The following is a 14485-nucleotide window of genomic DNA, read 5'->3' on the forward strand; positions in this document are numbered from 1 at the left end:
GGAGTACAAGAAACTGTGTTTTCACTATCAGCTGTGAAAAGCATTATTTGTCCATGTGTATGTCTGTCCTTACTCTTAATCCTTCCCACAGCCAGTGAGTTTCCATGTTTGCCAAAGCAAGTGGCATGGATTTTGGCAACAAGGAGAGTCTTCATGTACCCAGAGTTACTACCAATATGTTCCTTGAAAGCAAACCCTCCCCGGGACAAGATCATCTTCACCAAGGCAGAGGACAAGTAGGTGCTTAGAATTATTGAATAAAATACCCCAAAATAAGAGTATTTTTGAGAAGAATTGGTAGGGTACAAACTTTTTGGGATATCTGTATTGCACAACAGCACATCCAACATCGAGACAACAATCTGCTCTACTGTCTAAAAGCCTTTTAATCTGGTTTTTTTTTCTCCCCCCACCCCCTCATTTCTTCGACAGTTTATTAGCTTTAGGTTTGAAACATTTTGAAGGGACAGAGTTTCCAAAGCCTTTGATCAGCAAGTATCTCTTACCAACAAAAACTGCCCACCAGCTCACAGTACGGATCAAAAATCTCAACATGAATCGAGCTCCTGACAACATCATCAGAGTGAGTGAGATGTTCAGATTGTGGGTCAGGATTTTTCCATCTTTCTCTGCCTGGCTGGTGTTTGTTGTAGTAGAGATGTAGAGAGGTGCTGTTTGTTCCAGGGACCTGTCTATAGATGTGCTAACACTTTCTTAAAAGGAAATAACAGAACCATAGGGGTTGGAAGGGACCTCCAGAGCCCATGGGGTCCAACCACCTGCCAGAGCAGGGTCCCTGGGACAGGGCACACAGGTCGGTGTCCAGATGGGGCTGGAATCTCTCCAGAGAAGGAGACTCCACACCCCCTGGGCAGCCTGTCCCAGGGCTTCCTCACGGGGAAGAAGTTCTTCCCCAGATTGGTGGGGAACTCCCTGTGCTCCAACTTGAGCCCATCGCCCCTTGTCCTGTCCCCACAGACACCGAGCAGAGGCTGCCCATGGCCCCCTGTGTCCCACCCTTCAGCTATTGATCCCCAGTGATCAGATCCCCTCTCAGGCTCTTCTCTCCAGGCTGAACAGCCCCAGCTCACACAGCCTTTACTCACAGGGAGATGCTCCAGGGGTTTAATCACCTTCATAGCCTTCCACTGGGCTGTTTCCTGGAGATCCCTGGCTTGTTTGTACTGGGATCATGTCCTTAAGGACATGGTCTAGAGGTGGACTAGTCATGGTTAGGCTGTGGTTGGACTTGATGATATTAAGAGTCTCTTCCAACCAAGGTGACTCTACGGTGCTGGTGTCCGGTCAGGCTGAAGGTCCTCCTGGGCAGATAAAGCTGAGAGAGAATAAGAGAAGAGCAGAATAAGAACCAGAAGCACTTAAAGCCAAGTACACCTGCACATCTGCTGAATTTAGAGAGAAACCAAGCTATCCATGAGCTCCTGTTTAGTGTTTAGATCGTTTTTCAATGTTTCTGTGGGTAGTGTTGTATTAAAATAGTAGTGATGAGAACCACTTCATTCCCATGAGCACTTCCACAGAGCACAAACTCTATCCTACATCCCAGCAGTTACTGGCCAGGTGATCTGACCTCAGTCTTCTTGTCTTGCATTCCCTCCTGCCTTCCTGCAGTACTATAAAAAGACGAAGCAGCTGCCTGTTCTGTTCAGGTGCTGTGAGGAAATCCAGCCCAGCGAGTGGAAACCACCCGTGTACAGAGAGGAGCATCGCCTCCCGTTCTGGCTAAAGGTAGGTCCTGCTCTTCATCATCCAGTGTGGGTGTGTGTTGGTTGATTTCTTTTCTTTGGGGCTTGTTTGGGTTGTTTTTTTCTTTACAGCCTAGTACCAGAGTGAGTTATTTCATTAGCCTGTAGGTCTGAAGGCAAAAGGTAATGGGATTGTATTGCATGGGAGCTTGTGTTAGCCTGAGTCCAGCTATGAAATGAAGCAAGAGCAGCAGTTCTTAGCAGCCCAAAGCTCCTCTTGGTGCTGGTCTGCCCAGCAGCAGCATGTGATTCGAGTTATCCTGGACATGCAGCATTGTCACAGCCTTGTTTTGTTACATGGGTGTATTTCTGCTGGCTCTGATTTGATGGGTTGATTTTGATCAGCATAACCTTCCCTTACAGTTAACAGTGTTGCCCTCTCTCCTGCTGTACTGCAGCTGTGAGGGTGAGTTCTTCCCCCTTAAATCCTCACCTGAGAGGAAAGAAGAAATGTGGGGGCTTGGGCTGGGTTATTTTGAGGTGTTACTTGTCTCCTGATTCGGAAGGATCCTTTCTCTGACATTCTTTGTGTAAGGAAGATTAAGCTGGAGGCATAGTGACCATGTCTGCTTGTCCTTCAAGGAGGATGGTGTCCAAGGAAGGAATTGGGCTCAGATGCCATACACACCCATTCTCTTAATCACCCATTTTACTTCACTGTTAGGGTGAAGCTTCCTCCCCACAGTATCTTGTCTTTGCCAGAGCAGCCTTTATAAAGCCACTTAATTCTGCTGTTACTTCCAGGCTCTCAGATTCCTTTGAAGGCTTTGGAGCCAAACTCACATAAAAAGTACTATACAGTAGTATAAAGTAAATAACAAACACTTTACTCTGGAAGCAAGTTGCTGTCACCTTCTCTGACACTCTTTGAAGTTGGTACTAGAGGAAAAGCCTTTGGGCTGGACTAATAACCTCTTGTTCCCTTTAGGCAAGCTTGCCCTCCATTCAGGGAGAGTTGAAGCAATTAGCAGAAGATGCAAGGGAGATGCCAGGTTCACCTGATGCAGAATCTGTCTTTTTGGGGACAGGAAAGGAAACTGCAGACACAGAACATGATGAAAAATACCCTCTGCTCATGCCAAAGGGACTGGTACTGACCTTAAAGCCCCTTGCCAATCGATTCTCTAGAAGAGCGTGGAGGAGGCAGAGGTCTTCAGCTCTGAAGCCGGTCCTCATTCGACCAAGCCCTTGTCTGCAGCCCAGTTCCAACCCTGTTAACATCCAGAAGACAGTGAAGCTGTCGCAGTCAGAAGCTCCTCCCAGCAAAGTTATGGTTCAGATTCCTCGGCTAATCCAGCCCGGTACAGTCATGCAGACAGTGCCAGGAGTGCAGCCTCTCAACGTTCCAGCAGTGGTAGGAAGTGGGGAGGGCTTGGAGTTTCAAAATATGCTCCCCACTTCACATTCAGACACCAGACAAGCTTTCTCAGCTGCTGTGCCCCCAGCTCTGGTGTCCTCAAATCCAGTAACTTTCCAGCCCAAGCTGATGTTACCAGCCTTGGCTGGAGCGAAGGTCCGCAAGACTTGTGTTCGGAAGGGCTACCAGAAGAAAAAGGGGACAAAAGCCACCCCACTGATAAAGACTTCACCCCTCATTCAGCCCTCTCCTGTCATCCTGACTGTGCCTGCCACCACAGTGAAGGTGGTTAACATAGGTAACGGCTGCAATATGATTCAGCCCATAAACGCAGCGGTCGGTAGAGGCACTCAGGCCATTCCAGTTACAACCTTACTGGTCAATCCATCCCCTTTCCCATGTCCCTTAAATCAGCCTCTGGTGACTTCTTCAATCCCTTCGTTGATAGTCTCTCCTAACCCTGTTAATCTTCCTGCATCCTCAGTGGGTGACAATGAAGAGCAGCTCAATCTGGTTCCTTCCTGCCCTGCTGCCACCAACAAAACCACCTTTCCAACGGTGGAGCCCAAGGGTGAACACCCAGAGCTGTATGTTCCCTGCTCTGCTGTCTCTCCCAAGAATGAGAGTGGTCCAAATCCCACCTCTTCAAATAATGGCAGTCAGGAGAAGGCAAATAAGAGTGACTGCTGTAGCTGGGCAGTGGTAGGAGGAGAGGAGAACACTCCAGAGACGTTGTCTGTGGAGCTTCTGCCTCATTTGGAAGATCCAGATGAAGCAGTGAAAATTGAGCCTGAAGATGTAAGTGATGCCACCAAGGAGGTAAACCTGGGGCAGAAGAGGGATCTCTTATGTCCTGAAGTGAAGGAGGAATTCATGCTGGGCCTTGGCCAGGAGCTGAACATGGAGGCTGACTGTTCATGTTCAAATGACCTGCAAGAAGTCAAAAAGGAGCAGGCTCTGTGTGATGAGAAGGGGGAAGAGGAGCGACGGGCACTGCAGTCATCTCCCCATGGTGAGGAGCAGAGGGATGCAGGTGGTGTTGCTGGACCACAAGTAAGCAGTGAATCTCCAAAGAACTTTTTGTACACAGCAGATGTTGAGGCAGAATTTAGCAGTCCTTTAGGAAGACCAGAGGATTCATCCAGTATAGATGGCCAGTCTGTGGGGACACCAGCTGGCCCTGAAACTGGAGGAGAGAGAGAAGGGCAGGAAGAGGAGGAAGAAGATGACTTTGATGATTTTACACAAGATGAGGATGAAGAAATGTCATCAGCCTCAGAAGAATCTATCCTTTCAGTGCCAGAACTTCAGGTAAAAGCAACCAAAAACTTAAAAAACCTCTTGATGACAGACAGTGGTGTCATAAAACAGAGTCAGGGCAGATCCCATTTTGAATCCAGTTGGGAAACTGGACTGTTAGTAGTGTAACAGCACAGTGTTGTGCTGTTGTATAGATAAATTGGACACTGCATTTTTCTGAGGAGGTTTTAAGTCCAAGCTAAAGGAACACCTTGGAGATACTCAGATTTAAGTTCTGCTGAGCTGTAAGGACTTCCTCCACTGAGGCTGTTATTAAAATAAGTAGTAGCTTCTGGGTCGTAATTCCAGCAAACCTTTCAGAAATTAAGAGGCTCATTAAGGAATCTTAAGGCTTTTATAATTGGCACATTCTGAAAAGTAATTTTCCCTGTGATACAAAAATAGGCAATTCTGGTGGTTGGTAACTCTGTCCCTTCAGTAGAATCATAGAATAACAGACTGGTCTGGGTTGGGAGGGACCCCAAAGGTCCCAGAGCTCCAACCCCCTGCCACAGGCAGGGACACCAACCTCCAGCCCTGGAGCTACACAAGGTTGCCCAGGGCCCCATCCAACCTGGCCTTGGACACCCCCAGGGATGGGGCACCCACCCCTTCTCTGGGCAGCCCCTTCCAGCCCCTCACCACTCTCTCTGCAAAGAACTTCCCCCCAGTTTCTCCTCTCACCCTTCCCTCCTTTATCCTTGGATTGGGCAGATGTTGAACTTGATCTAGGTGCTGAATGACATGAAACACTGTAAGAAAACAACATGGGGGGGGGGGGTGTTGTTGCTTTCTAAGGAGACAATGGAAAAACTGACTTGGCTTGCAACCGAGAGACGCTTAAGCCAAGAAGGAGATTCTGAAGAAGAGAATTCCCAGGAAGAGAACTCTGAGCCTGAGGAAGAGGAGGAGGAGGAAGGGGAAGGAATAGAGACTTTGCAGAAAGATGATGAAATATGTGGAGATGCAGCAGAGGAACCTAAATCTGCCTTCACGTTGACTAAGACGGCCCCGCAGGTGGAAGCCCACAGAATGCCAGCAGGTACCTTCTGGGGGGTGTTTGACACGTGGGATGTGGGGAAATAGAGCTGGTCACTGCAACAAAAGCAAAAAGCATGGGGAAACTGTTTCAGGGTTGAGTTTTACGTAGCCTGCCTGAGCTTAGTGATGCTTTCCCACCTGGAAATGAAACTTGGCCACAGTCAGAAAGCAGTTCGTGCCATAGAAACCCTCGTGTAGGTGAACCTGGTGACTTTAGTCTATCATAATGCATCGATGCTTCCAAAATTTGCAGGCCAAAGATCTCTTTCTATCAGCTAATACCCCAAACCTATATAACAACAAAGTTAAATAGTCAGATCTTTACTAAATCAGCCTCTGAGCATCCCCATGGCTCCTCTGACCCCTCTCCAAGAGCCCCACATCCTCCTTGTGTTGGGCCCCAGCTCTGGACACAGGACTCCAGCTGGGGCCTCCCCAGGGCAGAGCAGAGAGGGAAAATCCCCTCACTGTCCCTGCTGCCACCCCTCTGCTGATGGAGCCCAGCATACCATTGGGCTGGTATCACTATTCATCAGTAACCCTGAAAATCTACCTCTCTATTGCAGTGTTGTACTGAAGAGCAGTTGTCTGCTGGGCCAGTGAGTGTATGAAAATACCTGCACAACCTGCTCTGTTCTTCTTCACAGGAGAAAACCTGAAAGCCCCTGGGAAGAGCAGGAGCTCCCACAGAACCAGGAATAAGAGGGGACGGGCTCGTGCCAGCAAAGATACATCCAAGCTGCTCCTCTTGTATGATGAAGACATCCTGGAAAGAGACCCCCTGCGGGAGCAGAAAGATCTGGCGTTTGCACAAGCCTATCTAAGCAGGGTGAGCTGGGGGCACCCAGGAATAGGAGTGGGGGACACTGCTGTACCCATCTAACACAACTGCCAGTTCTCACTGGGGGTGTGACTGGTTGGGGTGGACTTACCCAACTCACAGCTCCCTGGATGGTGGTCCTTTACCTGTTAATCCATCTTCATTGTGACCTGTGAGTTTTCTTGCTTTTGCTCTTCCCTCCCCTGCCCATCTGGGGAGGTGGGGAGTGGATAAGGGGCACTGGGGTGCTTAGCTGCTGGCTGCGGTCGATCTGCACGGTGCATCTCGGTTTTGGAATTTCATAGGTGGTGACTTGGTTCCCTTCTCTCTCATGAGCAGTTCAAATTCAGCTTTAAGGAATCATAGAACATTGTAAGTTGGAAGGGACCTTCGAGGCCCATCTGCTCCAACCCCTGCAGTGAGCAGGGACATCCTCACTACATCAGGTCGCTCAGAGCCCCATCAAGCCTGACCTTGAACGTCTCCGGGGATGGGGCCTCCACCACCACTCTGGGCAGCCTCTTCCACCACCCTCAGAGGGAAGAACTTTCTCCTAATAGTCAACCTAAATCTTCCCTTTTCCAGTTAAAACCCATCACCCCTCATCCTACCGCTCCATGAACTTGGGAATAGTTCTTCCCCGGGGTTCTTATAGGCACCTTCAGGTACTGGAAGGCCACTGTAAAGACACCCCAGAGCCTTCTCTTCTCTAGGCTGAACAAGCCCAGCTCTCTCAGCCTGTCTCTAGGAGAGCTGCTCCAGCCCTTGGATTGTTTTTGTGGCCTCCTCTGGGCCCACTCCACCAGGCCTGTGTGCTCCTTGTGCTGAGGGCTCCAGAGCTGGACACAGGAAGAGACTTAACAAAACTCAAAAGCACCATGTAAATTGTAAGCAGAAAGATCACTAAATTAACTTATTTTCTTCCTGCTGTAAAGGTCTCTTGCCTCTTCCAGGTACGTGAGGCCTTGCAGCACGTTCCTGGCAAGTATGAAGACTTCCTTCGTGTCATCTACGAGTTTGAGGTCGGCACGGACAAGCGAACGGCTGTGGATCTCTACTGCACTTTGCAGAAACTACTGCATGACTGGCCACAGCTGCTGACAGATTTTGCTGCCTTTCTTTTACCAGAACAAGCTTTGGAGTGTGGCCTGGTAGGTAGAATGAAAGGAGGAGAGTAGATTTTTAAGTGGACGATGTGGATGCTTGTGGGAGTGAAAGAATTAAGGAGCTTTTCCTAGGGTGAGGAAGGTAAACAGCTGGGAAATGGCTTGCTTACCTTGCTGCTTTCCTGGTTGGAATTGAAAAGTCCAGTGTTTGTTTTAAGCCTCACACTGAGTTTAACTGGGGAGAACTGGCCTTGCCCAGTCACGGTGCAAAACCTGACTGCAGACCCACCATGCAGACACACAGCAAGTGGAATGGTTCCCTTGTCTCACAACCAGCTTTGTAAGGTAGAGGTTTTTCACCTGTTCTATGTTCCTTCTGGATAGTCCTCTCTTACATGCATGTGGGTGAGGCAAAACTTGCTAGCTCCCATAATTCCTGGTTCCACAAAGTCGTGTTTCTCCTCCTCCATCCATCTCCTCCCAGTTCTGTGATGGGTGTCAGGGCAGATGGAAAGCAAATAGCACAACAGGCATTTTCTAGCTTGCTTAAACCAACTAGAGATGCTTGGAAAATAGGTTCTTAGACATGAGGGTGACTCGTTTTCTCTTGGTCAGTTTGAAGAGCAGCAAGCCTTTGAAAAGAGCCGCAAGTTCCTCAGGCAGCTGGAGATTTGTTTCGCTGAAAATCCTGCCCATCATCAAAAGATCATCAAAGTTCTGCAGAGTTGTGCTGACTGCCTACCCCAAGAGATTGCAGAGGTAATTGGGGGATTTCCTTCCACTCAGTTCCCCCGCAAGAGCACCATTAGTTGCTCTGCTTCCCAGTTCCCATGTGCTGCTCTTGGAGACTGCAAGAGTTCAGCAACCCCTCCGTGGGCCGTGGTGGAGAATTGAAGTTGCCTCTTCAAGAGGCTTCCCAATTGGCCTGTGAGAGTCTCCAATGCTACCACCACCTTGTTTTTATCATCTCATGGGTGAAATTTTAGCTTGGTGCCTCCTGCAGAGTCTGCCTGGAGTTTGGGCGGGGTATTTCTGTGCTGGTTGTGGAACCAGCTCTAAATAACACACAGAATCACCAGGTTGGAAAAGCCATTTAAGATCCTCGAGTCCAACCGCTCCCATCCTGTGCTGACCCAGCTCCCTGAGCACCTCATCTCCCCTCTGTTAAACACCCCCAGGGAAGGGGACTCAGCCCCTCCCTGGGCAGCCTGTGCCACAGCCCCACAACTCTGCCAGGGAAGAACTTTCCCCTCCCATCTGCTCTGCCCCTGCCCTGGGGCAGCTTGAGCCCATTGCCCCTTGTCCCATCTCCTGTCCCCTGGCTGAGAGACCATCGCCCACCTCTCTGCACCCTCCTGGCAGGGCAGGGGAGGTGGGGAGAAGGTCTCCCCTCAGCCTCCTCTTCTCCAGGCTCAGCACCCCCAGCTCCCTCAGCTGCTCCTCAGAGGATTTGCCCTCCAGCCCCTTCCCCAGCCTGGTTGCCCTTCTCTGGACTCACTCCAGGACCTCAATGTCCTTCTGATGCTGAGGAGCCCAGAACTGGACCCAGCACTGGAGCTGCAGCCTCCCCAGTGCCCAGTCCAGGGGCACAATCCCCTCCCCAGCCCCACTGGCCACACTATTCCTGACACAAGCCAGGCTGCCCTTGGCTTTCCTGGCCCCTGGGCACACTGCTGGCTCCTGTTCATCCTGCAGCCACCCAACACCCCCAGGTCCTTCTCTCCTGACAGCTCTCCAGCCAGTCTCCCCCAGCCTGGAGCTGCCTGGGGTGGTTGTGTCCCATGTGCAGCACTCTGCACTTGGCCTTGTTCAACCTCAGCCCATCGGTCCAGCCTGTTCAGACCCCTCTGAAGAGCCTCCTTCAAGTATCATCAACCTCCTTATTGGAGGTCTAATAAGCCTTGATGTTCTCCTCAATTTGGGAAGTTGCTCTAAGAATGTGACTACAGGGAATGAAACGCTCCATTTCCCCTGGATTTCTCTCTTTCAGCTGAAGACCCAGATGTGGCAGCTGTTGAAAGGACATGACCACTTGCAGGATGAGTTCTCTGTGTTCTTTGATCACTTAAGACCCTCAGCCAGCCGCATGGGAGACTTTGAGGAGATCAACTGGACAGAAGAGAAGGAATATGAGGTAGAGCAATCTTTTCTCCAAGACCAGAACAGATAAAAGCAAAGACATGTTAGAACTTGAAGGACTCAAATTGAGACTGCTCCAGAGTGAGGGAAGCAGCAGGGTGGGATAGTTGTTAGTGGGCTCAAACTTCACAAGTTTGGGTGGGTTTTAAAGACCTTTAAAGATCATCAAATCCAAATTGAACTTGGAATGTTCTGGAATGGAGCTCAGTGTTGAGAAATTCCTGGGAAAGAGGGGAGCTTGGCTTGTGTGGGGGAAGAGCTGTAGAGGTTTTAGGTTTTATGTCTGTCTGGTTGGTCTCTCTTTTTACAGTTTGATGGGTTTGAAGAGGTGTCTTTGCCAGATGTAGAAGAGGAGGATGAACCACCCAAGATGCATCCAGCCTCCAGGAATAAGAAGCGCAAAGAGATGGGAGGCCAGAACAATGACAAGGTGGGCCTGGGCTGTCTCACTGGACTGCATGTCTGGCCTCTGAGCAGATGCATGCCCATGAGGATAAAAGGTTTCTGAGATGATGTGAGGAAAGGGGATTGTCATGTTTCTCTTGTGCTTTGCTTGCTAGTGGCGTAATGGCTTTAGTTTGGGTGCTTGCAGAGTGCCCTTGGGTCAGCCTTCCCCTGCCTGTCATCTGTGTGTTCATGCACTCTTGTCAGCTGGAGTATGTCTGTTTCCAGGAGGTCGAGTGGGTAGATGGGCTGAAGGAATGTTCGTGCTCCTGCCATGAAGGGAGTAGCGATCTCAAGCTAAAGAAAAGCAAAAGGAGGACCTGCAGCCATTGTAGTAGTAAGGTTAGTTGATAGGTCGAGTCACTGGAGGGGTGAGTGGAAAGTAGAGTTCTGCTCAGAGTCTCCTGTGGTGATGGTTTTGTCCTTGTGTCTCCAAAATATCGTGGGGAGGAAGAAAAGGAAATCAAAAGATGACCAGTGAGTGCCTCCTGCGTGGGAGCTCTGCCTGCACTACCTGGCTTTCCCCTGCTGTACTGCCCTGCCCCTCTGTGCCCTGCCAAACGGTGGCAGTTTGGACACCTTGGAGTTAAGAATAAGTTTTTGAAGTGGAAGGTGCTTGTGTGGCCTCTGTGGGGAAAGAACTGTGCCTGCTCATAGTGATAAAAACAATTCAGCTCTCTAAATGCAAACTTACTGCCAGGCTGAAGCCTTTGCTAGGGTCAGGGAATGCTGTGGGAGCTCTTGGGTTGGTGGTGATGTGCCACCTCTGTAGTTGTGTGACTGTAGATTGATTTGCAGGTGTGTGAAACCAAATTTTATAAAAATAAAGATTCTCAAGAGCTGACTGCAGGCCTTGGTCAACAAGAATCGACTCCTTGGCCTGAAGGGAAAGATTCTGGAGCATCCAAGGAACCTGCAGAAGAAAACCTGGAGAGCAGAGATGAGGGGGAGGATGTCCAGAGCAGAACAAAAACCATATCCAGGAAAGTGGAGCCTCTGGCTTCAGGTATGTGAAAGTCTTGTGTTCAGGGACGTGTATTGTTCCTCTTCTGACTGGCACATGCAAATGAAAACAAGTACAGAACTTTCTGATGCCAATTTATTGAGCTAATGAGACCTAATAACCTTTTCCCTTGTGTTCAACCAGTCTGGTTGCTCAGAACATGCTCTTCCAAACACACTTTCCTGACTGTAGAAACTCCCCTAACATACTAATCTGATTACCAGTACCACCAGTCCCTGATGCAGTTGGGTTTTTTTACCACATTTCAATGCAGCAATTCAACCCCCCCCCCCCACCCCCATCTCTAATTGCCCTTTAAATATCTCCTTCAGATTAACTTGTTTCTCCTTCAGTCTGGTACAGAGAAGGGGAAGTGATTATTGTGGGATAAAGAACCTCAGAGAGATCTTTCTGTCTCACCTGATGCTACAGCTGGAGGTTAAATGTAGAGGTTTAAATGTAATGAACCTGGGGTCTGATTTAGGGGCTTGTAAATAGGGTGCCCAAAGCAGTAAGGTCTGTTTCACTGGGGAATTTTATTCTGGGGAACACACTTTGTGGTGTGTTCATCACTCTTTCACACAGCAGTTGGCTGTAGGAACCCAGAGCAGGGACTGACACTGCTGGCAGAGTGCCTTCTGTGGGGTCCAGGATGGGTAAACTGCAGAAAAAGTGACAAAGCTGCTGCCCAGCTGTGTTCTTCCTCATTTACAGCATTATTCTCTACAGTAAGTAAGTGTTTCTTACTAAAACAAGTCTAAACTTGCCTGGGTTTCTTACAGGATCTCACCTGGAAGGGAAGATTGTCTCCAGCAGACACATGGCTCCTGAAAAAGCTGCACTGCCTGAGCATCGGGTTCAAGAAGCAGGTCTCAGTGCTGCTGAGAGAACTGTGAAGGATGGTGACCCTTCTGCTGCTGGTCCCAGGTGGACACACCTACAAAAAGCTCCTCTCAAACTACCTCAGGAAATCAAAGACTGCCCTTGTGCTGTGGGAAGTGAGAGTGAGGGACTCAACCACCGAGGAAATGCAGGTGCTGCCCTTGGGCTGAGCAGAGATCTGCTGCCATCTCCTCCTGGTGCCTCTTCAGGAAAGAGTCTGTGTCAGACTGAAGGGCTTCCTTCTGAGTCATCAGATGAGCTCCCTGCTTCAGAGTTGGGTGTGAAAGACTTTGAGGGACCACCTTCTCCTCTGGAGAGAAGACCTGAAGCAAAGCAGGGTGGAGTAGCACAGGGTAGAAAACCCACCCTGGCCAAGAGCTGCAGCTCCCAGGCCCCTGATGACCACACTTTGGAAGCAGCTGACATGAGCCCTGGTGGAAATTCTCCTGAGAGCACATTGAAGTCAAACAACTGTTTCCAAGTGCATCAGCGTTCAGAGCAGCTGGACTACAGGGTGGTCACTGCTGCCCTGGGGCAAAAGGAAGAGGAGCAGCAACAGCAGCGAGTCACCGAAGCGACTGTGTGTGCCAAGAACAGCAAAGTCAGCTCAACTGGGGAGAAGGTTGTCCTCTGGACCAGGTATATCTGCCTGAACCATATCTTGTGTCCTTCCTTTCCTGCAACCAGTGTTTGGCTTCAGCTTTTATCCTTGATTTCCACTTGGTATTCCCATTTTCTCACATCATCTGCCCCCTCTTAATATTCCTGCCTTGTTTCCTCTGTGATAGGACACTCTGGGTTGGAAGGGACCTCAAAGAGCATCTAATTCCAACCCCCTACACCAGCCCAGGGTGCCCCCAGCCCCATCCAGCCCGGCCTTGAGCCCTGCCAGGGATCCTGGGGCAGCCCCAGCTTCTCTGGGCACCCTGTGCCAGGGCCTCCCCCTCCTCAGAGTAAAGATCTTCCCAACATCCCACCTACCCCTGTCCTCTGTCAGCTCGAAGCCATCGCCCTGTGTCCTGTCCCTGTGCTCCCTGGGGAACAGCCCCTCTCCCAGCTCCCCATAGGACCCTTTAAGTATCAGTAGGTCCCAGTCCCATGAGAAATGCTGTCTGCTCCTGGCAGTGTCATTGTTACAGTGCTTCAGGCTGGGAAAAATTACTTTGTCTTCTTCAAAAGACTTAAAACCAGGTTAAACACAGCTCTGCTGAGCGATGGCTTGTGTTGGGGGTAAGGAACAAGCCTCTTGCTCTCACTGCTGCCCTGATCTGGTGAAATCATCACCCCATCAGCAGAGGGGTGGCAGCAGGGACAGGGAGGGGAATGTCCCTCTCTGCTCTGCCCTGTGGCTGGGGGTTGGAGCTCTGTGATCCTTGGGGTCCCTTCCAACCCAGAGCAGTCTGGGATTTGATGATTCTCTGAAGTTTGTCAGCTCTTGAGTTTTGGCTCTTCTGACACTGTTACTCTGTTCTGTAGGGAGGCTGACAGAGTCATCCTCACCACCTGCCAGGAGAAAGGAGCCCATCTGGAAACCTTCCATGCCATCTCACAGAAACTGGGCAACAAGACTGCTAGTGAGGTGAGGGCTTGGGGTGGAAGAGCTTGTGTCTGCCACAGGGACTGAGGAAGGAGGGGGGGAGGAAGGGAAGGAGGGGAGGGAGATTTACTGCCACTGGTCTCCCTGAGTTGATGCTGCATCAGAGAGAAACCTTGTGTTTGGTACCAGAGCTGCTTCTGTCACAGCTACTTGGGCTGTGAGGCATCAGCCTGGTTCTGTGTCTCACCTTCCTCTCCTCACTGCCTGGGAATCTTCCCCAACTGCCCCTTTTTACCTGCAAGTTGGTAGGACAGAACCTTGCAAGGGAAACAGAACCAGCCAAGGCTCTTCCACTGCACTTTCCCCTCCAACCTCCCCTAAAATGTGATGGGGTTTTTAATGCAGGAGCACAACCACCCTGACCTTCCCCCTCTCTGCTTCATGTGAGGGTCACCTCAGACTTCCCTTGTCCCTCAGGTGTCCCACAGGTTCAGAGAACTGATGAAGCTGTTTCATACGTCCTGTGACGGGAGCTCTGAAGATGAGGAAGATGCAACCAGCACCAGTAACACAGACCAGCTGTCAGACAAAGACCTTCTGCTTTCTGAGGAAGAACCTGATGACTGAGGTTCTCCTGGTTTGATAAGCTACTGACTGCCCCAGGAGGAGAGGGAAGTCACTTACCAGTTTGCTGCTAGACAAGTGGATAAAAGACACATATTTGCACAGGTACTCAAGACAGCCCCATTTTTTGGTTGTTCACTTTCCTGCTTCACTTCTGCCAAGCTGCACCTCTCACTGTACCAAACATGAGCAGTGAGGAGAGCTGTTAGAGCAGCAACATCCTCTAGACCCCACGTGGGGACTTGGAGTGGTGCAGGGACAGGAGTGGTGCGTGCCGACACGGAGCTTGGCCCATGGTGAAGATGGGGCCACCAGCCTTTGAGTGTAAATAGTGTATGATAAGATCTCTGGTTTCATGGGGAACAAACAGCAGGGTTGGGATCTTTTTTGTACATTTTCTCCTTGTGTTGATTGTATGTGGGGAAACAATCTGAATTCTGTATTTATTTGTGTGGTCTGACTCTTGA

The 14485-nt window shown here is 50.1% G+C and overlaps 1 protein-coding gene across 1 annotated transcript in view; it reads left to right on the forward strand.

The window, feature by feature from the left end:
• Positions 1-14478, forward strand: part of GON4L (gon-4 like) — a gene marked incomplete at its 5' end in the record, with an annotated part of 31087 nt that extends 16609 nt beyond the window's left edge. Inside the window, 15 exons of the mRNA XM_084276604.1 lie at positions 92-236; positions 433-583; positions 1633-1749; positions 2695-4434; positions 5221-5464; positions 6111-6292; positions 7237-7434; positions 8005-8148; positions 9380-9523; positions 9839-9958; positions 10201-10314; positions 10771-10978; positions 11758-12496; positions 13334-13436; positions 13872-14478. Coding sequence (XP_084132730.1) covers positions 92-236; positions 433-583; positions 1633-1749; positions 2695-4434; positions 5221-5464; positions 6111-6292; positions 7237-7434; positions 8005-8148; positions 9380-9523; positions 9839-9958; positions 10201-10314; positions 10771-10978; positions 11758-12496; positions 13334-13436; positions 13872-14021 — 4499 coding nt within the window. The 3' untranslated portion in view covers positions 14022-14478. The remainder of the gene's footprint in view (positions 1-91; positions 237-432; positions 584-1632; positions 1750-2694; positions 4435-5220; positions 5465-6110; positions 6293-7236; positions 7435-8004; positions 8149-9379; positions 9524-9838; positions 9959-10200; positions 10315-10770; positions 10979-11757; positions 12497-13333; positions 13437-13871) is intronic.
• Between the last annotated feature and the right edge of the window lie 7 nt (positions 14479-14485).

This window comes from Gallinula chloropus (assembly GCF_964237585.1).
Source record: "Gallinula chloropus genome assembly, chromosome: 29".
NCBI classification, from domain to species: Eukaryota; Metazoa; Chordata; class Aves; order Gruiformes; family Rallidae; genus Gallinula; species Gallinula chloropus.